Source organism: Chlorocebus sabaeus, chromosome 9 (assembly GCF_047675955.1).
Source record: "Chlorocebus sabaeus isolate Y175 chromosome 9, mChlSab1.0.hap1, whole genome shotgun sequence".
NCBI lineage: Eukaryota > Metazoa > Chordata > Mammalia > Primates > Cercopithecidae > Chlorocebus > Chlorocebus sabaeus.
Genome location: NC_132912.1, coordinates 78,480,877 through 78,505,433, shown reverse-complemented (window position 1 = coordinate 78,505,433; position 24,557 = coordinate 78,480,877). Strand labels below are relative to the sequence as shown.

Below are 24,557 nucleotides of genomic sequence, written 5' to 3'. Positions count from 1 at the left end.
ATCTGGAGAATCAATATCTGAGATTGAAAAATGGGCTTTTTTGAATGCTCTGGTTTAGTGATCTGTAATAGTAATATCTGTTCATCTTTTATTGCAATACAGGCAAGGCACTGAGTTCATACATATTATTTCATGCTTCTATTAAAACCCTTCATAGAAGAGGAAATTGGGGCTTAGGCAATTGCCTAATTTTACCCCATTAACTTGCCTATAATTACCCCATTAGCAAGTGTCTGTGCTTTGATTATGAACACGGGGCATCTGGCTCTGGCGTCCAGGTGCCCAGCCTCTACCCTGAACTGAAGCAGACAGAATTCCCTCCTTGGAATTCCACCTTTCCCACCAGGCTCCTGGTGTGAGCTGGGGGGAAGTCTGCACACAGTCCCCTTGGGCTCTCTCTATCCCTCTTGGTGACTGCTTTTTCAGTGTCCCTGGGTCTATCATCCAATCTTGGGAAGTTCATCTTTATGAAGTTCAGTTTTTATTCATCAAACATTCTTGTCATATTGCCACACAGAGTCTACGGCCTGTTTGTGCTGGGCTGTTCCTTCTGCCGGCCTGTAGCTCACCCAGCTATTCCCCACTGTTCATCAAGACTTTGGCTCACATAAGTGGCATGGAGGAGCCCACAGAAAAGTGTGAATGATGAGATTCTTTCACCTATTGCAAACTAGGGTCTGCTAATTCCCACAACAAATATTTGGGGGAAAAGTAAAACCTCGTTCATAATTGCCTTTGTCAGTTTGTTGGAAAACTCAAGATGCAGGTACCAGCAGATTCGGTTTGGTGAATGTCTGCTTACTGGTTTGCAGATGGCCATCTTTTCCTTGTATCCTCACATGACAAATAAGACAGCTCATCTCTTTAGTCTCTCCTTGTAAGGCACTCATCCCACTCATGAGGGCTCTACCCCTGACCTCATCACCTCCCAAAGGCTCCTCTTCCAAACACCATTATATTGGGAATTAGATTTCAACATAGGAATTTTGGGGGAACACAGACATTCAACCCGTAATAATAATATAAGTTCATTAAGAAGCTAATTCATCTTTTAAGTTAAAGATGGAGAGTTTAAATCTCTAGCCGTTCACAAAGGCATGGAAACCCATGGTCACCACCTGTTATGTTTGTTAATCTACTCCACCACTAAAAAAAAACCACATTCATTTTACATTTAAAATAGTACAAACATAGTATGTAATAGAAGGCAAAATTCTTCTGAGTTTTAAGGTAAAACCAAAGACATCAAAAAATGTCAGATTTGCAGCAGGCTGTTTTAGGCTACAATCCAACAAATACCCCTTGGTTATCTATATGTGCCAGGCGGTCTGGGAGCTCCAGTTACAGCACCAAGGAAGGCCGTGCCTCTCTTTCTCCTGGAGCTGGAAGTCTAGCAAGGAAGGCAGGTATGACAGCAGCACTTCTAAGTATTTTGGATGTTACAAAAGACAACAGTCAAAGACCTTTAGGGAGTAGAGCAAAGGAAATGGTACTGTCAACCAAGGTTCAGGGAAGGTCTCTTGAAGGAAGTGACTATTTTTTTTGAGACAGAGTCTCGCTCTGTCACCCAGGCTGGAGTGCAGTGGTGCCATCTCGCCTCACTGCAACCTCTGCCTCCCAGGTTCAAGCAATTCCCTGCCTCAGTCTCCTGAGTAGCTGGGATTACAGGCATCCTCCACCACGTCAGGCTAATTTTTGTATTTTTAGAAGAGAGGGTTTCCACCATCTTGGCCAGGCTGGTCTCGAACTCCTGACCTCATGATCTACACGCCTAGGCCTCCCAAAGTGCTGGGATTACAGGCGTGAGCCACCGCAGTTGGCCGAAGGAAGTAACTTTTAAGTGAAGATCTGAGAAGGGATGAATAGAGAAATAAGATACATGAAATCTCACAAACAAGAGGGAGCACCAGGTGTTCTAGGTGCTTAAGTCTTTAATAAGTGTTCTAGGTTATTAAGTCTTTAATAACCTATTGGCAGACCTAAAAACGACTTAACAAACGGAAAGACACACTATGGTCTTTGATAGAAAAATATCATTTCCTCCTAAGTTAATTTATACATTTAATGAAATCCCAACTGAAATAGCAATTTTTAACTTAACAAAATAATATTAATGTTTGTTTTTAAAACTAATTATGAAGATTAGTCAGAAAAAGTGTTGAAAATGAAAAACAATAAGAACTAGCTGATTGATACTAAAACTATTTTAAAGCTATAAAAATTAAAATGGTTTGGCATTAGGGAAAAATAGATCAATGAATAAGAATGAAGAGTTCATAAATGAAACCAAAATCATATGGGAACTAAGATATGAAATGGTAACACTTTAAAACAGTGCGGAAAAGGCAATTAATCAGTAAACAGTGCTGGATCAATTGACTGGAGAAAAAAAATAAAGCTGGATCCTTACTTCAGTTATTATAGTAACATCAGTTCCAGATGGATCAAAAAGTTAAATGTAGGCCTGGGCACAGTGGCTCATGCCTGTAATCCCAACACTTTGGGAGGCTGAGGTGGGCGGATCACAAGGTCAGGAGATAGAGATCATCCTGGCAAATATGGTGAAACCCCGTCTCTACCAAAAATACAAAAAATTAGCTGGGCGTGGTGGCAGGCGCCTGAAGTCCCAGTTACTCAGGAGGCTGAGGCAGGAGAATTGCTTGAACTTGGGAGGCAGAGGTTGCAGTGAGCCGATATCAGGCCACTGCACTCCAGCCTGGGTGACAGAGCGAGACAACGTCTAAAAAAAAAAAAAATTAAATGTAGAAAATGAGCTATAATGGTTCTAGGAAAATACATGGCTATGTTTAAGCTCCTGGAATAGGAAAGGCCTTTCTAGGAAGGATTCAAAACCCAGAGACCATAAAGTTACATTTGACTATATAAAAATTGTGATTTTTTTTCTAGAGGGGTGGGTAAAAACATACCCTCAACTAAGAGAAGAAATGAGTGACAAGTTGGGAAAATATTTATAATGGATGTGACAGGAAAAGAGTTAATTGCTTTCATTTTCAAAAAGCTTTTGTAAATAAAATAAAAACAAACAATCCAATAGGAAAAAAAAAATTGACAAGGCTTATCAGTAGTTAATCACCAAAAAGTGAAAATAAGACAAAGTAAGTATGAAAATATGCTCGATATTATTTGTAAGTAAAATACTGAAAATTAAACGCAGCAACAGGCTGTTTCTTAACTCCTGTTATGAGAACAGTGATGAGGCCTGTTCTGAGAAGGCTATTGACAGGCAAGCACTGTCAGACACTGATATGGGGCAGGGGTGGTGGACAGGTTCATTTCTGGAAGGAAGCTTGACAAAGTCCATCTACTTTTAAAGGTACATATTATTTTACTCAGTAATATTTGCTTGCTAAGAATTTACCTATATGATTATCCCTGCACATGTTGGTCAAGAGATACGTACAGGTGTGTTCCCTGTAGTATTGTTTGTAACAGCAAACAAGGAAAAGTAACCCATCAGTAAAGGATAGTTACATAGCCTATGGGGCTCCTCCTGTCTGATAGATTATTATCAGTTGTGAAAAAGAATGAAGTAGCTTTGAGTGTATCAGAGACAGGGAAAAAAGAGGTAAAGGACTGTGTATACTGAATCATTCCTTTTATGTCAATTTTATAGGAATAAATGGACAGACAGACACGCACACTGGTCCAGAAATAAACACACTTTCTAAAAGCAATAAAAAATATTTTACAAGTGGCTACTTTTGGGCAGAGACAAAGAGCTGAGGCATGAAGACTTTTATGTTTCATTTTATACTTTACTATTGGAAGTTTTAAAAATACATAGGTGAATTACTTTCATTCATTAAAATGTGGACATGGATTACCTGGGTAGTGAGATGATGAATTTCTCCTTCTCCTTCTCCTTCTCCTTCTCCTTCTTCTTTTGAGACAGAGTCCCACTGGAGTGCAGTGGCACAATCTCAGCTCACTGCAACCTCCACCTCCTGGGTTCAAGAGATTGTCCTGCCTCAGCCTCCCAAGTAGCTGGGATTACAGATGTGAGCCACCACACCCAGCTAATTTTTGTATTTTTAGTAGAGACAGGGTTTCACCATATTGACCAGGCTGGTCTCGAACTCCTGACCTCGAGTGATCCACCCACCTTGGCCTCCCAAAGTGTTGGGATTACAGGCGTGAGCCACCACACCCGGCCATTATTTTTTATTTTTATTTAATTTATTTTGAGACAGGGTCTCACTCTGTCACCCAGGCTGGAGTGCAGGAGCATGATCATGGCTCACTTCCCAGGCTCAAGGGATCCTCCCACCTGAGCCTCCAGCTGAGAACTACAGGTGCATACCACCACGCCTGGTTAATTTTTTGTATTTTTTTTTTTTTAGAGCGGGGGTTTCACCATGTTTCCCAGCCTGGTCTCAAACTTCTGAGCTCAAGTGATTCACCTGCCTCAGCATCCCAAAGCGTTGGGATTACAGGCGTGAGCCACTGCACCCAGGCTTTTTCCTCTTTAAATGTCTATAGTTTATTAAAATAAATAAATAAAATAAAAAGTGGGAGAGCCAGGCATGGTTGCACACACCTGTAGTTCCAGCTACAGAGGAGGCTAAGGCTTGTGGCCAGGAGTCTAAGACCGTAGTACATGCCTGTGAATAGCCACTGCACTCCAGCCTGGGCAACATAGCAAGATCCTGCCTCTAGAGAAAAAAAAAGTGTGGAAGAGGCAGCAATAAAGAAAAAGATACCAGGTAATGTTTTGGCCAAAAAGATTTAAGTTCAAATGGTGGCCTGTCCAACATTGCTAGGGTCCTAGGAAGAGCTATTTCTAGAGCAGGAGACTTTCCAACATCTCACAGATTCCCCTGCTTGCCACCCATAATAATGGTTCTCCCATACACAGCCATCAGAGAGCTTGGCTTCAGCATCAAGAGAGTTAAAATGAATGAAAGGAAATCAGGCTTTAAAAAGAATGTCATTATGATGTGTGCAAGCATTTCCTCTCTATAGATAAAATGGAGTGAGATGGCAAAAACAGATACAGGCTTACCTCATGCTTTTCTTCCCCTCTGCTTAGTTGGGTGGACTGAGATGGCTTATATCCCTCCTACCTTCTTATGAATCCTGCATGTCCCGGGGGCCTAACCATGCAGCAGCCTTCAGTTACATGACTCCAGGACCTGCAGAACCCTAGGAATGTGTCCTATGATCCTGGATGGGTCTTCTCCCCTCTGTCACTGTCTCCTAAGCTCTTCCTCTCCCATGGCCTTCTTGGGAAGGCAGTTCTTTCCAGTCAATCTTTACTAGTCACTCCTTGAGGCCAGCTTAGCCTCAGGCAGGGTGCAGGAGATGGTAAAATCCAGTTTCTAGGCTTACAGAACTACTGGATGCTTCTGAAAAATCTCGCAAAACAATTAGGCAGCCATGTGAAAGTAAAGAGGTAAAGAATTTCAGCCAAGTAAGATGAAGCAGGTATTGTTGGCTGACTGATCCAATCTCCAACTTATCTCTTCTTTATCCATACAGCAAGGGGCTCCCCCACTACACCATTTGGGCAAAGAAATACAAGCAGAAGTCTCTGGTGAGGCTCCTAGAAAATATCTTTAAAAAAGACAAATCCAACTGGCATTTCGTTTGGGCTTTTGCCCCTTCCCCCTTTTTCTTCTTTTGGGAATGTGGCATGAGGCTGCAGGCGGAGTTGCCATCTTACAACAAGTGGCAACATGTCTGAGGGTGAAAGTAACACGCTAAGGTGGGCACAGTGGAACAGAGCAAACCTGAGTCTCCCCTGACATCCCTGGGCCGCTACACTAGGCCTGATAATGCACATCTACATGTTTTATTATGTGAGAAAAATAAGCTTCCCATTTGCTTAAGGTGCTATTAATGGGATGTTCTGTTATTTGCAGCCAAGTCTGCTATTAACTGATTAACATGGTGTTAAGAGGAAGTAGCTCTGATATAACAGAAAGCGCATGGGCTTTGGAATTGAATGATTTGGCTTCAAATTCTAGTAATGTGACTTATATACCAGGGTAAGTTATTACTCAACTTTTCTGGGTCCCTGTCTCCGTAAGTTAAAAAAAGTAGGCCTAATAAAGCTACTCAAACAGATGTCTGAGGACTCCATAGAAAGGGGAAGTGAAAGTAACTGTATATAACAAGTTCCAGCTCAATAAATATATGATACATCTTTGTTGAGAATGTGGAAGGACATTGAGGAAGTGAGGCTTAGCTGGAATACAAATAAAGCAAGAGGAGGTAGAATGTAATTCAGAAGAAGTAGAGTATAGGAAAAGATTCAGAAATTTCAACAAAAAGGTGTAGTAGGCAAATAATCTTGTCTTTTGAAATAGACCTGAAATCTAGTCTCCCACAGAAAGCTCAGGCCAAATGAAATTGTGGCCCAGAAGAATCAGAGAAGAAGGTATCCCTTAGCCCAGGGCTGCAAACCCTCCAGAGAATTCCCAACACCAAAAAGGAAAGAAATATCCTCATTAACATTTCCCTTCTCTTCTTCCTTGTTCCTTTTTCTGCTTTTCCTCCCTCCCTTCCTTTTTTCCTTTTTCGTTCTTTCCTAGATCAAAATTATTTCAAAACCATGGAAGGCAGACACAGTTTGTTCTGACTCACACTGGATAGATGATAGGGCCTGGATTTTAAACCTTCTTATCTATTTCAGACACAAAGAAAATTTCTGCATTCTCCTATTCCCTCCCACAAATAAAAGGCATCATGGTGTAGCCCCTGGATGTCAAGTAAAGAGTCAGGAGCCCTCAGTCCTGCTCTGTGTATGTTCTTGGATGGTCTCCTAACCTCCGAATTTCAATTTTCTCATCTATAAATTGGGAGTGTGTGGAAGGGGGTGGGCAATGCGCGAGGAGTTATCTAAGTAAGCTCTCAAGTTCCTTCTTTTCTATTTATTAGCTTCTTGCAGTCCCTGTGGTGATAAGAGAAAGTTCAATTTCTCATTCATCCTATAAATATCGATGGAGCATCAACCCTGTACCAGAACTGGTTTAACCACTGGAGATACTAATATGAACGAAATAGATGGCATCCTATATCTTGATGAAGGACACAGTTAATAAACACACAAACAAAGAAATTGGACAATTTCGGAGAAGCAGTGAAGAAGAAAATACAACTAAGTGATGGAATAAAGTGACTCAGGACGAGGGAGCTACTTGAAAAGAGATGGGTCAGGGAAAGTCCCCAGTGCGATGTAAACTTTGTGCTTAGCTGAAATGAGGCGCCAGGCATGCCCCTTTCCCAGCAGGACTCTGGCCTGATCTTTGGGTACTCAGACTCATTCTCAGTGCAAACTTGTTTCCTTGAGCCTCTTGCTTCCTGAACAATATCCCAAGTCTATGATCTTAATGGGCTCACATTACGAGTCTCCATGGCCCATTGGAATATTCGAAGTGGGTACACTCAATCCCCACAGTGGCCAAAGGAGAGAATAAGGAAGCCAGGAGCTGTGCAAGTCAGTGCAGGAAGACAGGCAGAAAATAATGCATTTCTGTTTAATCTACTTTTTATCTCATCTTTTTGGGTTTTTTAAGTGGGGACAGGGTTTTCTTTACAATGAATATGATATATTGCACACATAACATTAATAGTGTATACATAACAGTGCTTGCTGGTACTTAGACATTGTTCAAAGTGCTCACATATATGAACTCATTTAATTTTCATGACAACTTTATGAGGTACAGACTGATATTTTCCCCATTTTACAGATGAGGGAACAGAGGCACAGCCAAGTAAGTGATTTGCCCAGCTTGTGAGTTGCAGAGCTGGGACTTGGAGCTAGGTAGTCTGATACCATAGTAACTTCTTTTAACCAATTATGCTGTGCATCTTTCACGTATGAAATGTGTTTGTTTTAAAGCGTATCTGTGGTTTATTGGAGATTCAAGTTCAAATTTTTTAGAACTCTTTTGTCAAAAACGTTGGTGAGTGTAAAAGTGTCTACAAAGTCAGACAGACCCAGGTTTCAATCCCTATTAAAAAAAATATTGGCCAGGCGCGGTGGCTCACGCCTGTAATCCTAGCACTTTGGGAGGCTGAGGCGGGCGGTTCACGAGGTCAGGAGATCAAGACCATCCTGGCTAACATGGTGAAACTCCATCTCTTCTAAAACTGCGTGGTGGCGGTTGCCTGTAGTCCCAGCTACTTGGGAGGCTGAGGCAGGAGAATGGCAGGAACCCGGGAGGTGGAGGTTGCAGTGAGCCGAGATCACGCCACTGCACTCCAGCCTGAGCGACAGAACGAGACTCTGTCTCAAAAAAAAAAAAAGAAAAAAAAAATTATTCATGACATTTGTTAAAGACAGTAAGGCAGACTTTATTCAAGTCTCGAAAACCCACTACAATGGAGTTTTGCCAGGGAAGAGAGATTGGGTTCAACTCTCAATACAACAAGGAAAAGCGGAGATTTATAGCCAAGGGACAGGGTAGGGTGAGTGGATGGAAAATTACTAACAGTAAACATTTTATAAGGGTAAACAAGGGGTAAGGCAGATTCTGGCTAAACCGACTTGACAAGCTTCTTGCTGAAGGAAGGTCAGGGTGAAAAAATACCAAAAGGTAGGGATGAGGAATTTCATCAGATATCAAGGGCGAGGGGGATATTTGCTAAACTGACCCAACAGGATTCCTACTAAAACTGGACTAAATGGGCCAAGGACAAAGCCTTCAGGGCAAGGCCTCAAAAAGATGACTCAGAGGAGCCTGATGAAAGTTTGGTTAAGGAGAGAATCTTTGTTATCCCCAACATTGTTGCTTCCTAACTGTGTAAACTTGCGTGGGTTATCTAAACTCTCTGAGCTTCAGCTTTCTCATCTTGAAAGTAGATATTATACTATCTCCCCTACACATTGTAAGGATTAAATGAAATGATGCTCAATAACAACAGGTTGAATGTCCCTAATCAAATAATCTAAAATTCAAAATACTCCTAACTCCGAAACCTTTTGAATAGTGACATGATACTTAAAGGAAATGCTCATTGAAGTATTTCAGTTTTCAAATTTTTTGGATTTGGGATGCAGAATCAGAAAGTATATGTAATGTAAATATTTCAAAATCTGAAACATTTTTGGTCCCAAGCACTTCAGATATGGGATACTCAACCCGTACTTAGCACATGGCCTGATGTAGTAAGTGTTGTCAATATCACTATTAATGTGAAAGCTATTGCCAAGGAATCAAGTCATTCCTGACGAAACCGAGCTCTTGAAACTCTTAATGCCACTGGTAAGAGTACAACTTGACACAGCATTACTGCCTTGCAGTTTTGTGGTATCTATCAAAATGTAAAAGACGACATTGAGTCTCTGGATTCAACAATTTCTTTCCGGAAATGTATCTGAGGAAATAATAGCACAAGGGCACAAAGACATGTGTCTGAGGATTTCCAGAGCATCATTATTTAATATAAAAAACTTGCAAGATAACCTAAATGTCCAGCAGTAGGAGATTGGTTAAATACATGATGGAATTCAGAAAATATATTCAATGATAAGTCAGTACAACAAAAAGCGATCTTGGCTCACTGCAACCTCTGCCTCCTGGTTCAAGTGATTCTCCTGCCTCAGCCTCCCGAGCACCTGGGACTACAGGCGTGTACCACCACACCCAGCTAATTTTTGTATTTTTAGTAGAGACGGGGTTTTACCATGTTGGTCAGACTGGTCTTGAACTCCTGGACTCAAGTGATCCACCCATCTTAGCCTCCCAAAATGCTGGAATTACAGCTGTGAGCCACCCTGCCCAGAATTTACTTACAATATTTCTAATTTTTGGTGGGTTTGTCAGGACTTAACTCCATTGTAAGTCAAAAAGCATCTGGATAGCTCTAACTGCCCCAGTTATGAGAGGCATCTGTGCTTCTGACTAAATATTTCTGGCTATGCCTTTGAGGCACAGAGTAGAAGCTACATTTCCTAGCCCCTTTGTAGTTGGGCTGGACCATGTGACAGTGCTGGTAACATAGGTCATTTCTGCGTCAAGTATTTAATTGTTGGTGTGTGACTTTTCATCGCTCTCTTCTTTTCCTTTTGCCACAGCGACCAGTGGTGTTCCAAATGGTAGGTAGTAGCTCTGACTACTTGAGTCCTAGAGTAGGAAAGATGATAACATTGAAGCAGATGTCCCAGCCAACCTTCTGACATGATTATCATAGCTTAAGGAAAAAAATATCAATGGGATTAAGCCACTGATATTGGGAATTGTCTGTTATTTCAGCAAAACCTAATCTATACTTCTGATGATAGGAATTATGGCTGATTTTTATTTTCTTCTTTTACTTTAGTTATTGTAATTTCTGATTTTTTCCCTCTGGCGAAGCCCAAAGTAGGGCAGGACTTATGGGTCATTCTGAAAGTCTTGTTATGGGGGATGTCTAGACTAGAAGAACTAGTTTGACTTCTCATCCAGACTGGCCATGGGTCTGTCCCCTGACACAGCAGGTGGTTTGTTGGGGAGACAGGAGGAGAAAAGCAGTGTGAAGAGCCAGAAGACAGAGCAAATTGCACCCAGCAGCCCTGGCTCATCAGAGGCCAGGCCTGGGCTGTGAGGCTAGTGGCCTAAATGCCAGGTATCAGGAACGCGAAGTGTTAGGTTAGTGCAAAAGTAATCGTGGTTTTTTTCCATTACTTTCAATGGAAAAACCGTGATTACTTTTGCACCAACCTAATAAATATATGAAAATTGGGGTCGGGGCATGTTTATCAGAAGTGCTTAGTGTTACTGACAGCCTAGTCTGAAGTTTAGAGCCTCTCATCTCAGAATACCAAGGCTCGCTCGCTCGCTCTCTTTTTTTTTTTTTTTTTTTTTGAAGTAGGCTCACTCTGTCACCCAGGCTGGAGTGCAGTTACACAATCTCAGCTCACTGCAACCTCTGCCTCCTGGGTTCAAGTGAATCTCCTGCCTCAGCCTCCCGAGTAGCTGAGATTACAGGCGCCTGCCACCACACCTGGCTAATTTTTGTATTTTTAGTAGAGACAGGGTTTCACCATTGTTGGCCAGGCTGGTCTCGATCTCCTGACCTCAAGTGATCTGCCTGCCTTGGCCTCCCAAAGTGCTGGGATTACAGGTGTGAGCCACCGCGCCTCGCCTCAGAATACCAATGCTCTCTTATTTCTTCTCTCTACTTTCTGTCAGATCCATAGCCTGCTACTAGAACATTCCTTTTAAACAATAGATAGATGGTATCACGCCTCTGCTCAAAAACCTCTCCCTTGAAAGAAGGTAATGTCAATGGTCCTCTTATTGATTGATTTTTAAACAACCTTATAAAGAGTCTCTAAATAGCTCAGATTTTTTAAAAAATTATTTTTAATTGGTGTGTAATAATTGTAGACATTATGGGATAGAGAGTGATATCTCAATACATGTATACAAAGTGTAATGATTAAATCAGGGTACTTAGCATATGTATCACCTTTTATCATTCGTTTGTGTTGGCAACATTCAAAATTCTCTCTTCCAGGCTGGGCGAGAGGTGGGTGCGGTGTCTCAGACCTGTCTTGGCGCAGTGTCTCACGCTTCTAATCCCAGCACTTTGGGAGGCTGAGGCAGGTGAATCACTTGAGGTCAAGAGTTCGAGACAGCCTGGCCAACATGGTGAAACCCTGTCTCTACTAAAAATACAAACAAAAAAACACACACAAATAATTAGCCAGGTGTGGTGGTGCATGCCTGTAACCCCAGGCTACTCGAGAGACTGAGGCAGGAGAATCAGTTGAACCGGGGAGGTAGAGGCTGCCATGAGGCAAGATTGTGCCACTGCACTCCAAGTTGGGTGACAGAGTGAGTGAGACTCTGTCTCAAAAAGAAAAAAAAAGAAATTCTCTCTTCTAGCTATTTGAAAATATACAATAGATTATTCTTATTCTTATCTATAGTCACCCTACAGTGCAATATAATACTAGAATTCATTCCTCCTATCTAGCTATAATTTTGTATCTGTTAACAAACGCCTCCCTATCCTCTCCTCCCCACTATCTTTCCCAGCCTCTAACCACAATTCTGCTCTCTACTTCAATGTGCTCAAGTTTTTTCACTCCCACATATGAGAGAGAACATGTGGTATTTATTTCTTTGGACCTGACTTTGATGCATATGACAGGATCTCATCCTTTTTAGTGGCTGAATAATCCATTGTGTGTGTGTCTCTGTGTGTGTGTCTGTGTATGTGTGTGTGTATAAATTTCTTTATCTATTCCATGTCTATATCCAGTATTGACATACACTCAGTAGATTCCATATCTTGGCTATTGTGAATAGTGCTGCAATAAAAATAGGGGTGCATGGCCAGGCACGGTGTCTCACGCCTGTAATCCCAGCACTTTGGGAGGTCGAGGCGGGTGGACCACCTGAGGTCAGGAGTTCGAGACCAGCCTGGCTAACATGGTGAAACCCCATTTCTACTAAAAATACCAAAAAAAAATTTAGCTGGGCATGGTGGCACGTGCCTGTAATCCCAGCTACTCAGGAGGTTGAGGCAGGAGAATCACTTGAACCTGGGAGGCGGAGGTTGCAGTGAGCCGAGATTGCGCCATTGCACTCCAGCTTGGGCAACAAGAGGGAAACTCCATCTCTCAATCAATCAATCAATCAATCAATCAATAAAAATAGGGGAAGAGATATCTCTTCAATATACTGATTTCCCTTCCTTAGGATAAATACCCAACAGTGGGATCGTTGGATCACATGGTAGTTCTATTTTTAGGTTTTTGAGGACTGTCCATACTCTTTTCCATAATGGCTGTGCTAATTTACATTCCCACTAACAAAGTATAATAGTTCCCTTTTCTCTGCATCCTCACCAGCATTTGTTTTTGTTTTTTTTTTTTGTCTTTTGATAATAGCTGTTCTAACTGGGGTGAGAAGATATCTCATTGTGGTTTTGATTTGCTTTTCCCTGATAATTAGTAATGTTGAGCATTTTTTCATGTACATGTTGGCCATTTGTATGTCTTCTATTGAGAAAAATCTATTCAGATCATTTGCCAATCTGATTATTTGTAGGGCTTTTGTTTTTGTTTTTTTGCTTGTCTTTGCTATTGGTTGCATTTCTTATGTACTCAGGATATTGTCAGATGAACAGTTTGCAAATATTTTCTCCAATTCTGCAGGTTTTTGCTGCACTCTGTTGACTGTTGTTTTTTTTTTTTTCTGTGCAGAAACATTGTAGTTTGAAATAACACAATTTGTCTATTTTTGCTTTGATTGCCTGTGCTCTTGAAGTCTTACCCATAAAATGATGGCCCAGACTACTGCTTTATAGCATTTTCCCAGTGTTTTCTTAAAGTAGTTTTATAGTTTCAGGTCCTACATTTAGTATTTAATCCATTCTTAGTAGTTCTTTTTATACATATGGTGAGAGATATAGGTCTAGTTTCATTCTTCTGCATGTGGATATCCAGTTTTCCCAATACCATTTATTGATGAGGTGGTTCTTTCCTAATGTAAGTTTTTGGTACTTTTTGTGAAAATCATCTGACTATAAATATGTGAATCTGTTTCTGGGTTCCTATATTCTCCCATTGGTTTTTGTGTCTGTTTTAATAACAATACCATGCTGTTTGGGTTACTATAACTTGTAGTATATTTTTAAGTCAGGTAGTGTGATGCCTACAGCTTTTTTTCTTCTCTCTCTTTTTTTTTTTTTGTTGTTGTTGTTTTTTGTTTTGGCTATTTAAGGTCTTTGGTGGTTCCATATAAATTTTAGGATTTTGAAGAATGTCATTGGTATTTTGATACAAATTGCACTGAATGTGTAGATTGCTTTGAGTAGGATGGCCATTATAGCAATATTAATTCTTTCAATTCATGAACATGGGATGTCTTTTCATTTTTTCTGTTTTCTTTAGTTTCTTTCATTGTGTTTTGCAGTTTTCATTATAGAGATGCTTCACCTTCTTCATTAAATTTATTCCTAGGTATTTGATTTTGTTTTTGTAGCTATCGTAAATGGGATTGCTTTCTTGATTTCTTTTTCAGCTAATTCATTATTGGTATATAACAATTCTACTGATTTTTCTATGTTGATTTTGTATCCTGTAACTTTACTGAATTTGCTTATCTATTGTCAAATATTTGGGTGGAGTTTTTAAGATTTTCTCTATATAAGGTTATGTTGTCTGCAAATTTAGATGCCCTGTATTTCTTTCTCTTGCCTAACTGCTCTAGCTAGACTTCCAACACTGTGTGTAATAAGAGTGGTGAAAGTGGGCATCCTTGTCTTGTTCCAGTTCTTAGAGGAAAAGCTTTCAGCTTTTCTCTATTTGGTGTGATGTTAGCTGTGGGTTTGTCATACATGACCTTTATTGTATTATGTTCCTTCTATAATTAATTTGCTGAGAGTTCTTATCATGAAGGGATGTTGAATTTTATCAAATGCTTTTTTGCTGTGACTATTGAGATGATTGTATGGTTTTTGTTCTTCATTTTGTTGATGTGATGTATCACATGTACTGATTTGTATATGTTGAACCATCTTTGCATTCCTGAAATAAATCCCCCTTGATCTTTTTTATATTCTGCTGGATTTGGTTTGCTAGTATTTTGTTGAGGGGTACTGGTCTATCGCTGTTGTTGTTATTATTGTGTTCTTGTCTGGTTTGTTTGTTTTCGTTTTGTTTTGTTTTTAGAGATGGGGTCTTACTTTCTCTTCCAGGCAGGAATGCAGTGGTGCAGTCACAGCTCACTGTATCCTCAAACTCCTAGGCTCAGAAGATCTTCCCACCTCCACCTCTCTAGTAGCTGGGACTACAAACATGCACCACCGTGCCATGCACAACTAATTTTTTTTTTTTTTTTTTTTTTTTTTTTTTTTTTTTTTTGAGATGCAGTCTCACTCTGTTGCCAGGCTAGAGTGCAGTGGCATGATCTCAGCTCACTGCAACTTCTGCCTCCTGGGTTCAAGCAATTCTCCTGCCTCGACCTCCTGAGTAGCTGGGATTACAGGTGCATGCCACCACGCCCAGCTAATTTTTGTATTTTTAGTAGAGATTGGTTTCACCATGTTGGCCAGGATGGTTTCGATATCCTGACCTCGTGATCCGCCCTCCTAGGTCTCCCAAAGTGCTGAGATTACAGGTATGAGCCACCACGCCCAACCAATTTTTAAAATTTTTTTGTAGAGATAGGATTTCACCATCTTGTCCAGACTGGTCTCACAGTCCTGGGCTCAAGCAGTCCTCCTGCCTCAGTTTTCCAAAGTGCTGGGATTATAGGCATGAGCCATCATACCCAGCATGATTTTTAAATTTGTAATTTTTATGGGTATATAGTAGGTATATATATTTATTAGGTACATGAGATATTTTGATACAGGCATACAATATATAATAATCACATGAGGGTATGTGGTATATCCATCACCTCAAGCATTTATCATTTTTTTGTATTACAAACATTCCAATTATACTCTTTTAGTAATTTTTAAATGTACAGTAAATTTTTGTTGACCATGGTCACCCTGTTGTGCTATCAAGTACAAGATCTTCTTCTCTGGTTTTGATATTATAGTAATGCTGGCTTTGCAGAATGAGTTAGGAAGAATTCTCTCCTCTTCAAATTTCTGGAGTAGTTTGAAAAGAATTGATGTTAATTCTTTTTTGAAAGTTTCATAGAATTCAGCACAAAAGCCCATCCAATCCTGGGCTTTTCTTTGTTGTGAGACTTTTTATTACTAATTTAATCTTGTTACCTGTTTTTAGTCTCTTCAGATTTTCTATTTCTCCTTGGTTCAACCTTGGTAGGTTATATGTGTCCAGGAACTTATTCATTTCTTCTAGGTTTCTGGTTTGTTGGTGTATAGCTGTTCTTAATAATCTCTGGTGATCCTTTATATTTCTGTGATAATGCCAGATATATCTGCTTTTTCATTTCTGATTTTATTTATTTGGATCAGCTCTCTTTTCTCTTTAGTCTAACTAATAATTTGCCAATTTTGATTATCTTTTCAAAAAACCAATTTTTGACTTCTTAGATCTTTTGTAATTTTTTTTCTCTACTTCATTTAATTCTGCTCTGATGTTTATTTATTTCCTTCTATTAATTTTGAGTTTGGTTTGTTCTTGCTTTTCTAGTTCCTTTAGGTGTATCATTAGGTTGCTTATTTAGAATCTTTCTACTTTTTTGATGTAGACATTTATTGCTATACATTTCCCTCTTAGTGCTGTTTTTGCTAGGTCCCATCAATTTTGATATGTTGTGTTTCTATTTTCATTTGTTTCAATAATTTTTTTATTTCCCTCTTAATTTCTTAATTTATTCACTCATTGTTCAAGAACATTTTGTTTAATTTCCAAGTATTTGTACAGTTTTCGGTTATACTTGTTATTTATTTTAGTTTTATTCCATTGTAGTTTGAGAAAATACTTGATATAGTTTATATTTGTAAATATTTGTTGAGACTTCTTTTTTGCCCTAATATATGGGCAATCCTGGAGAATGTTCCATGTACTGATGAGAAGAATGTGTAACCTGCAGCTATTGGATGAAATGTTCTACAAATATCTGTTAGGTTCATTTGGTCTGTAGTGTAGTTTAATTCCAATGTTTCTTCATTGATTTTCTGTCAAGACGATCTGTTTAATGATAAGAGGGGGATGCTAAAGTCCACAGTCATTATTGTATTGTGGTCTATCTCTTCTTTTAGCTCAAATGATATTTGCTTTATATATCTGAGTACTTTAGTGTTGGATACATATATATTTACAATTGTTAGATCTTCCTGCTGAATTGATCCTTTTATCATTATATAATGACCATCTTTGTCTTTCTTTATGTTTTTTTGACTTAAAGTCTCTTTTGTCTTATGTAGACATAGCTACTCCTGCTCTCTTTTGGTTCCCTTTCACATGGAATCCCTTTTTACTTTCAGTCTATTTGTGTCTTTACAAGTGAAGTGAGTGCCTTCTAGGCAGCATATAGTTGGGTCTTTTTTTTTTTTTTTTTTTTAATCCATTCATCCAGTTTATATTTTCAAACTGGGAAATTTAAACTGTTTACATTTAAAGTTGTTACTGACAGGTGAGGACTTACTCCTGTCATTTGGTTGATTGCTTTCTGGTTGTTTTGCATATCTTTTGTTCCTTTCTTTCTCCATCACTGTTTATCTTTGATGTTTAGCGGTTTTTTTGTAGTGGTAATATTGGTTCTTTCTCTTTCAGATTTGTGTGTGTGTTCTACCAGTGAGTTTTCTATTTTCATGGATTTACATGATGGTAGACATCCTCGTTTCACTTCCAAATGTAGGACTCCCTTCAGCATTTCTTGTAGATATGGTCTAGTGGTGACAATTTTTTTCAGTTTTTGCTTGTATGTGGAGAAACTTTATTTCTCCTTCATTTCTGAAGGCTAACTTTGGTGGATATAGTGTTCCTGGCCACTGTGTTTTGTTTTTTTTTTTCTCTCTCTCTCTCTCTCATCTCTTTGAATATATAATCCCATTATCTCTTGGCTTGTAAAGTTTCTGCTGGGATACCTACTGATTGTCTAGTAGGTATTCTCTTATGTGAGACTTGATGCTTTTCTCTTGCTGTTTTTAGAAATCTCTTTGACTCTTGACAGTTTAAGCATAATGTGCCTCAGAGAGAAACTTTCTGGGTTGAACATATTTGAGGATTGTTGAACTTTCTGTATCTGGATGTTTATATCATTCTCAAGACTTGAAAAGTTTTCAGCTATTATTTTATTAAATAGGTTTTCTATTCCTTATCTCATCTCTTTTCCTTCTGGAACTCCCAAAATATGAATATTTGATTGCTTAATGGTGTCTCACATATTGTGTTGGCATTCTTTAACTTTTTTTTTTTTTTTGTCTGACTGGCTTATTTCAAAAGACCTGTCCTCAAGTTTAGAAAATCTTTCTAATTTCTAATTTCTAAAATTAGAAATAATAGATATTTATTGTTGAAGTTCTCAATTGTACTTTTATTTTAGTAACTGAATTATTTATTTCCAGGATTTCTGTTTGGTTCTTTTTTTATATCTATCTCTTTGTTCAGTTTCTCATTCAGATTAAAATTTGTTTCCTAATTTCTTGAATTGCTTATCTGTTTTTTTTTTTTTTTTCATCTTGCAGAGTTTGCTTAAGACCATTGTTTTGAATTTCTTTTTGCGTATTTCATGGGTTACCTTTGCAGGGATGTTGTTACTGGAAAATTACTGTGTTTCTTTGGAAGGGTAATATTTATTTGCTTTTTCATGTTTCTTGTGTCCTTATGTCTATATTGCAGATCTGGTGGAACAGTTGCTTCTTCCAATTTTATGGAGTAGCTCTTTTTTTTTTTTTTTTTTTTGAGATGGAGTCTCGCTCTGCCACCCAGGCTGGAGTGCAGTGGCGCAATCTCTCGGTTCACTGCAACGTCTGCCTCCTGTGTTCAAGTGATCCTCTTGCCTCAGCCTCCCAAGTAGCTGGGATTACAGGCATGTGTCACCACGCCCGGCTAATATTTGAATTTTTAGTACAGACAGGGTTTTTTCACATTGACCTCTAACTCTTGACCTCAGGTGTTCCACCTGCCTTGGCCTCCCAAAATGCTGGGATTACAGGCATGAGCCATCACACCTGGCCTATGGAGTAGGTTTCATAGGTGAAAACCTTTTACTGTAGATATGTCCTATAGTTTCCATTGGGTGGAGTGCTTTGACTTTGGTTCTGGGTGAGGACAGTAGTGTAGTATCCGTATGATTTCTTCAACTATAAGCAAAATTGGCAGTTCTGCAAATCCCTCAGTGGCCTGGGCTTCACTTGTTTGTGGAGGCTGTGATGCAGCCTGGCTGGGGTCTGGGACACTGGTTAGGTCAGTCCTTAATCCCCTAAGCACATGTGAATAGCTCAGATTTATTTTCTCCTCCCTTTCCTTGGGCTCTTTTTCCTCCCAGAAATATTCCCCACTCCTCATTATACCACACTCCTCTCAGACCTACTCAGTCCTCAAGGTCCCAAATGTGTCCCACTACCTGCAGGTAGCCTTCCCAGATGATCATAGTCCTGAGGAGAGCCCTCAGAAGCTCCACAGCATTTCCTTTCTCTCCAGTAACCTGGACTACTCTTTCAACCTACCTCTTTTAATCTAATCCAACTGGCTGCTTTCCCAGAAGGCAGAGGCCATGTCTTATGCATCTTTGTCCAAATGCCAGTTCCTCAGTAATTCAGATGACAAGTTGCCCCGTAAACACAAGTTTCATCATCAAACCAGGGCTCCCTGTTCTGGCAGGGAGGTTAATGCCTACCTACCTCTGAGCCAACACTCCGAGCTCTGCATTTAGAAAACCTCCTGAAAGGATACATTTTCTCCTGGCCTTCAGAGGAACTTGGGAGACACATGGAATTATCTCAGGGTCATTCTTTGTGCCTGTTCTTGAAAGCTGCTGGAACTGTCTGCTTAGATACTACTATGTGGAAATAAAATTTAAGCATTTAAAAAATAAATATATATATACATATAAATATATATGTGTATATATATAAATATGTGTGTGTGTGTGTGTGTATATATATATAGAGAGAGTATGCTCCACCCAGTATTTTACCCAAAGAATGATAACATGATATTTCAAAAATTAAGGAGAAGAAAAATTATATACAAAAATATCTTATTGCATTGGATTTTCCACAATATTTTTAAAACAACTATGAACTTTACCACTCCACAAGCAAACTTATTAGAATGACTGTTATTAACAATAATAACATACACGAAAATAGCAAGTGTTGCTGAAAAATTGAACCCTTGTGCACTGATATTTAATCCCCCCACAAACCCATTAGAATGGCCATTATTAAAAACAAAAACATCAGAAAATAAGTGCTGGTAAAAAACTGGAACCCTGTGCATGGCTAGTGGGAATGGGAAATGGTGTTGCTGCTATAGAAAACAGGATATTGGGACACCAGGACTCCAAGATGGCGTCAGTCGTACCAGTGAAGGACAAGAAACTTCTGGAGGTCAAACTGGGGGAGCTGCCAAACTGGATCTTGACGTGGGACTTCAGCCCTAGTGGCATTCTCGGAGCATTTCGAAGAGGTTACTACCGGTACTACAACAAGTACATTAACGTGAAGAAGGGGAGCATCTCGGGGATTACCATGGTGCTGGCATGCTACGTGCTCTTCAACTACAGCATTTCCTACAAGCATCTCAAGCACGAGCGGCACCGCAAATACCACTGAAGAGGACACGCTATGCACCACCCCCTGACCCCATGACCTTGGCCTGAGCCACTCTGTGAGGAACACAATCTCGATCGTTGCTGAATCCTTTCATGTCCTAATGGGAATTAACCTCCAAATAAAAGATGACTGGTAAAAAAAAAAAAAAAAAAAAAAAAAAAAAGAAAACAGGATATTGGTTTCTCAAAAAAATTAAACACTGAATCACCATATAATACAGTAATTTTATTTCTGGGTATAAATCCAAAAACAAAAGTAAAAGTGGCTGGGCGCGGTGGCTCACGCCTGTAATCCCAGCACTTTGGGAGGCCGAGACGGGCAGATCAGGAGGTCAGGAGATAGAGACCATCCTGGCCAATATGGTGAAACCCCATCTCTAATGAAAATACAAAAAATTAGCCGGGCGTGCTGGTGGGCGCCTGTAGTCCCAGCTACTCAGGAGGCTGAGGCAGGAGAATGGTGTGAACCCAGGAAGCGGAAGTTGCAGTGAGCTGACATTGCGCCTCTGCACTCAGCCTGGGCGAGAGAGAGAGACTCCGTCTGAAAAAAAGAAAAAAAGCAAGAACTTGAATCGCTGTTCATAATAGCATTATTCACAATGACCAAAAGGTGGAAGAAACTTAAGTATCCATCAATGGATGAATGGATAAACAAAATGTTGTATATATACACAATGGAATATTATACAACCTTAAAAACTTTAGGAAATTCTGACACATGTTACACCATGGATTAATTTTGAGGACATTATGCTAAGTGAAATAAGCTAAACATAAATAACAAATATTGTATGACTCCACTTATATGAAGGTATATATATATTATATATATATGTGTATATATACACCCTCATATATACACATATCTGTGTGTGTGTGTGTGGTATTCAAAAGGAAGTAGAGTGGTGATTGTCAGGAGATGGAAGAAGCAGGATATGGGGAGTTATTGTTTAGTAGCTACAGAGTTTCAGTTTGGGAAGTTGACAGTTTTCTAGAGATGAATGTTGGTGATGGAAGATGAAAAAGTACTGGAGATGGACAGTGGTGATGGTTCAGTTAATGTCACTGAAATGCAGATGTAAAAATGATTAAAATGGTAATTTTTAAAAATATATATTTTGCCACAAAAAACAAACAAAATGAGGCCAGGCGTGCTGGCTTACACCTGTAATCCCAGCACTTTGCGAGGCTGCGGTGCATGGATCACCAGAGGTCAGGAATTTGAGACAAGCCTGGCCAACATTGTGAAACACCTAAAAAACAAACAAACAAACAAAAAAAAAAAGAAGTAAAATATAAAAATACAAAAATTAGCCAGGCGTGGTGGTGGGCACCTGTAATTCCAGCTACTTGGGAGTCTGAGGCAGGAGGATCATTTGAGCCCGGGAGGTGGAGTTTCCAGTGAGCAGAGATGGCGTCACTGCACTCCAGGCTGGGTGACACAGCAAGACTCCGTCTCAAAAATAAAAAAAAAAAGCAGGTGATAAACTTTCAAAAACTCAATTAATTGCATATAAACAACTTCTTTTTTCACTGAATCTTTTCAGAAATGAAATACAAGATGAGAGGAATTTGCTTTCAAGTGAAAGAGCATAGACCTGCACCTTCTCTACTTGCTGAGGGAAACTCTTCTTTCCAAAACCCTCTTTCCCCCAGGAATTCATTGGGTCTAGTGTGGGCATAGCAGCTGTTGCCTTGGAACCTGAGGGTACATACATCTTTTAAACTTTGTGTTCTTCGTATTTTTAATGGAATAAACAGCATGTTAATTATCTTTTTTTTTTTGAGACAGGGTCACACTTTGTCACCCAGGTTAAAGAGTAGTGGCACGATCTTGGCTCACTGCAGCCTTGACCTCCTGGGCTCAAGGGATCTTCCTCCCCCTGCAACTCCCAAGTAGCTGGGACCACAGGCGCACACCACTATGTCTGGTTAATTTTTGTATTTTCTGTAGAGACAGCATTTTGCCATGCTGCCCAGGCTGGTCTTGAACTCCTGGCCTCAAGTGATCCACCCACCTTGGCCTCCCAAAGTGCTGAGATTAGAGGCATAAGCTACTGAACCCAGCCTAATTATCAATTTAATAAGCATTTTCTTGTATGGTCCCAGAATGGCCAATCATGCCCTATACTTATAACTCTATGCCACCATTCCCAAAGCTAATCAATACTAATTCTTCCTATTGAGACCAGACGCAGATTCAGACTCCTTGATACATCTCTGTAACTGCAATAAAAGTAAATGGGTGTTAGCATGAGCCGAAATGCAGTTTTCTATCATTAGGACACCTCTCAAGGCTTTCAGGCAGCTTGCATCACATTCAAACCCAAATCTAGCTTTTGTATCAGGAGATGTGGCCTACTGGAGAAGGAGAGCTGAGTGCTCACTGCTGTGTTCAGTAAGTAAATGGTGATGTGTGGTCTCACAAGAATCCAAAGCTAGGCTTAGCCATGAGCCAGGCCTTTAAGTAAGTGTCAGATCCCAGGCAAGTTCCAGTGAATAAATGAAGATGTAAACCAAAATCAACATTAACCTGATTTTCCTCCTACAGTTCACATAAGATTATATAATATAGTACTTGAGGAAGACAAGCAAAACCCCAAAGCGTCTGATATGTGTTGGTGTAAGCCTTCATTGCTAACATTTTTCTTGGGTAAGAAGAACTCAGAAGGCAGAAGGCTCTTTATTGATCTTCCTTCTCCAGTGCTCCTGAATTCTTTTTTTTTTCCAATCTGGTTTCAAAGGGCACATCACCTTTCCCCCTCCCTGCATCTTTCCTAACTCTGAACCTTCTAGAAGGAAGCTCTCTTCCTTTTCCTTTGCTCACCTCTGCCTCTGTTTCTGCCCACAGTTTCCCTGGCTCTAGTCCCTATAGTAGGGGCCTCTCAGGGCACACAAGCCTGTCTAGACATTGGCCCGCGAGGGCTCCTGGTACACACATAGGTCCCACTTCCTGACCCTTGAGCTTATCTGGCTTTGAACAAGGCAGTCAGTTTTAAAAAGATAGTTCAAGGTCTTCCTTCTGCTACTCTGTCGCGCACTTAAAATATATGATCCTATTTATCATCGTAATAATTCTGAGAGGTAGATATTATTATCTCTATTTTTAAAATGAAGACACTGAACTTTAAATAAGTACATAACCCAAAGGCACACAGAAAGCAGTGGTAGAGCTCTGAAATCGGTGCCTCTGAAATCTGTGACGCTAACAAGACTGCCTCTGAACCCTTCAGCAGGATTATTGCCTGAATTCCCTTTGTGCCTTGGCCTGATTGGCTCCTGTGGTCCTTCAAAAGTCTCTGAGTTAAAGAAATAAAGGTATAATAATTAAGTTTCTGCCAGTGAAGCAGATATTTGGGGCCACATAATTCCTACCTAATTATAAGAGCTACTCTTAGAAAATACAGGGACTCAGGTTTTCTCAGCTAGGACAGTACATGCTAGAGAGTTCTTCAGGAGACATTAAGGAACTCCAGCTGTGACGAAAACACAAGGGACTCAGAATAGCTAAAACAATCTTAAAAAAAAAAAAGAGCAAAGTTGGAGGACTCACACTTCCTGATTTCAAAACTTACTACAAAGCTACAGTGTCAAGAGAGTATGGTACTGGCATAAGGACAGACAAATAGATTGATGAAATAGAGTTGAGAGTCCAGAAATAAATTCATACATCTACAGTCAATTGATTTTTTTCTTGAGACAGAGTCTCACTCTGTTGCTCACGCTGGAGTGCAGTGGCGTGATCTTGGCTCACTGCAACCCCCGCCCGCCGAGTTCAAGCAATTCTGCTTCAGCCTCCCAAGTAGCTGGGATTACAGGCGTTTGCCACCATGCCTGGCTAATTTTTTTATTTTTAGTAGAGATGGAGTTTCACCATATTGACCAGTCTGGTCTTGAACTCCTGACCTCAAGTGACCCACCCACCTCGGCCTCCCAAAGTGCTTGGATTACTGATGTGAGCCACCGCGCCAGGCCCAACTGATTTTTGACAAGGATACCAAAACTATTCAATGGGGAAAACAAGAGTCTTTTCAACAGATGATGCTATGACAACTGAATATACACATGCAAAATAATAAAGTTGAAGCCCTACATCACACCATATACAAAAATTAACACAAAATAGATCGAAGACTTAAATGTAGAGCTAAAAGTATAAAACTCTTGGAAGAAAACATAAGATTCTACCAACAAAGTAAAATGACAACTTCAAGAATGAGGAAAAACTTTAGCAAACCAAAATATTTGATAAAAGTCTAATATCCACAATATATAAAAAGCTCTGATAATTCAACAAAAACAGAAAAATAACCCAATTTTTAAAAGGGCAAAGAATTCTTTAACATTTCTTCAAAGAATATATACAAATATATAATAAGTACTTGA

At 39.7% G+C, this 24,557-nt stretch overlaps 1 protein-coding gene and 1 pseudogene across 1 annotated transcript in view; one reads left to right on the top strand and one right to left on the bottom strand.

The window, feature by feature from the left end:
* The first annotated feature begins 19,823 nt into the window (after window positions 1-19,823).
* Window positions 19,824-20,340, top strand: LOC140712405 (ATP synthase subunit f, mitochondrial pseudogene; annotated as a pseudogene).
* A 181-nt stretch (window positions 20,341-20,521) lies between these two features.
* RTKN2 (rhotekin 2) overlaps window positions 20,522-24,557 on the bottom strand; it is a 148,718-nt gene continuing 144,682 nt past the window's right edge. Inside the window, exon 13 of the mRNA XM_073019113.1 lies at window positions 20,522-20,712. Coding sequence (XP_072875214.1) covers window positions 20,608-20,712 — 105 coding nt within the window. The 3' untranslated portion in view covers window positions 20,522-20,607. The remainder of the gene's footprint in view (window positions 20,713-24,557) is intronic.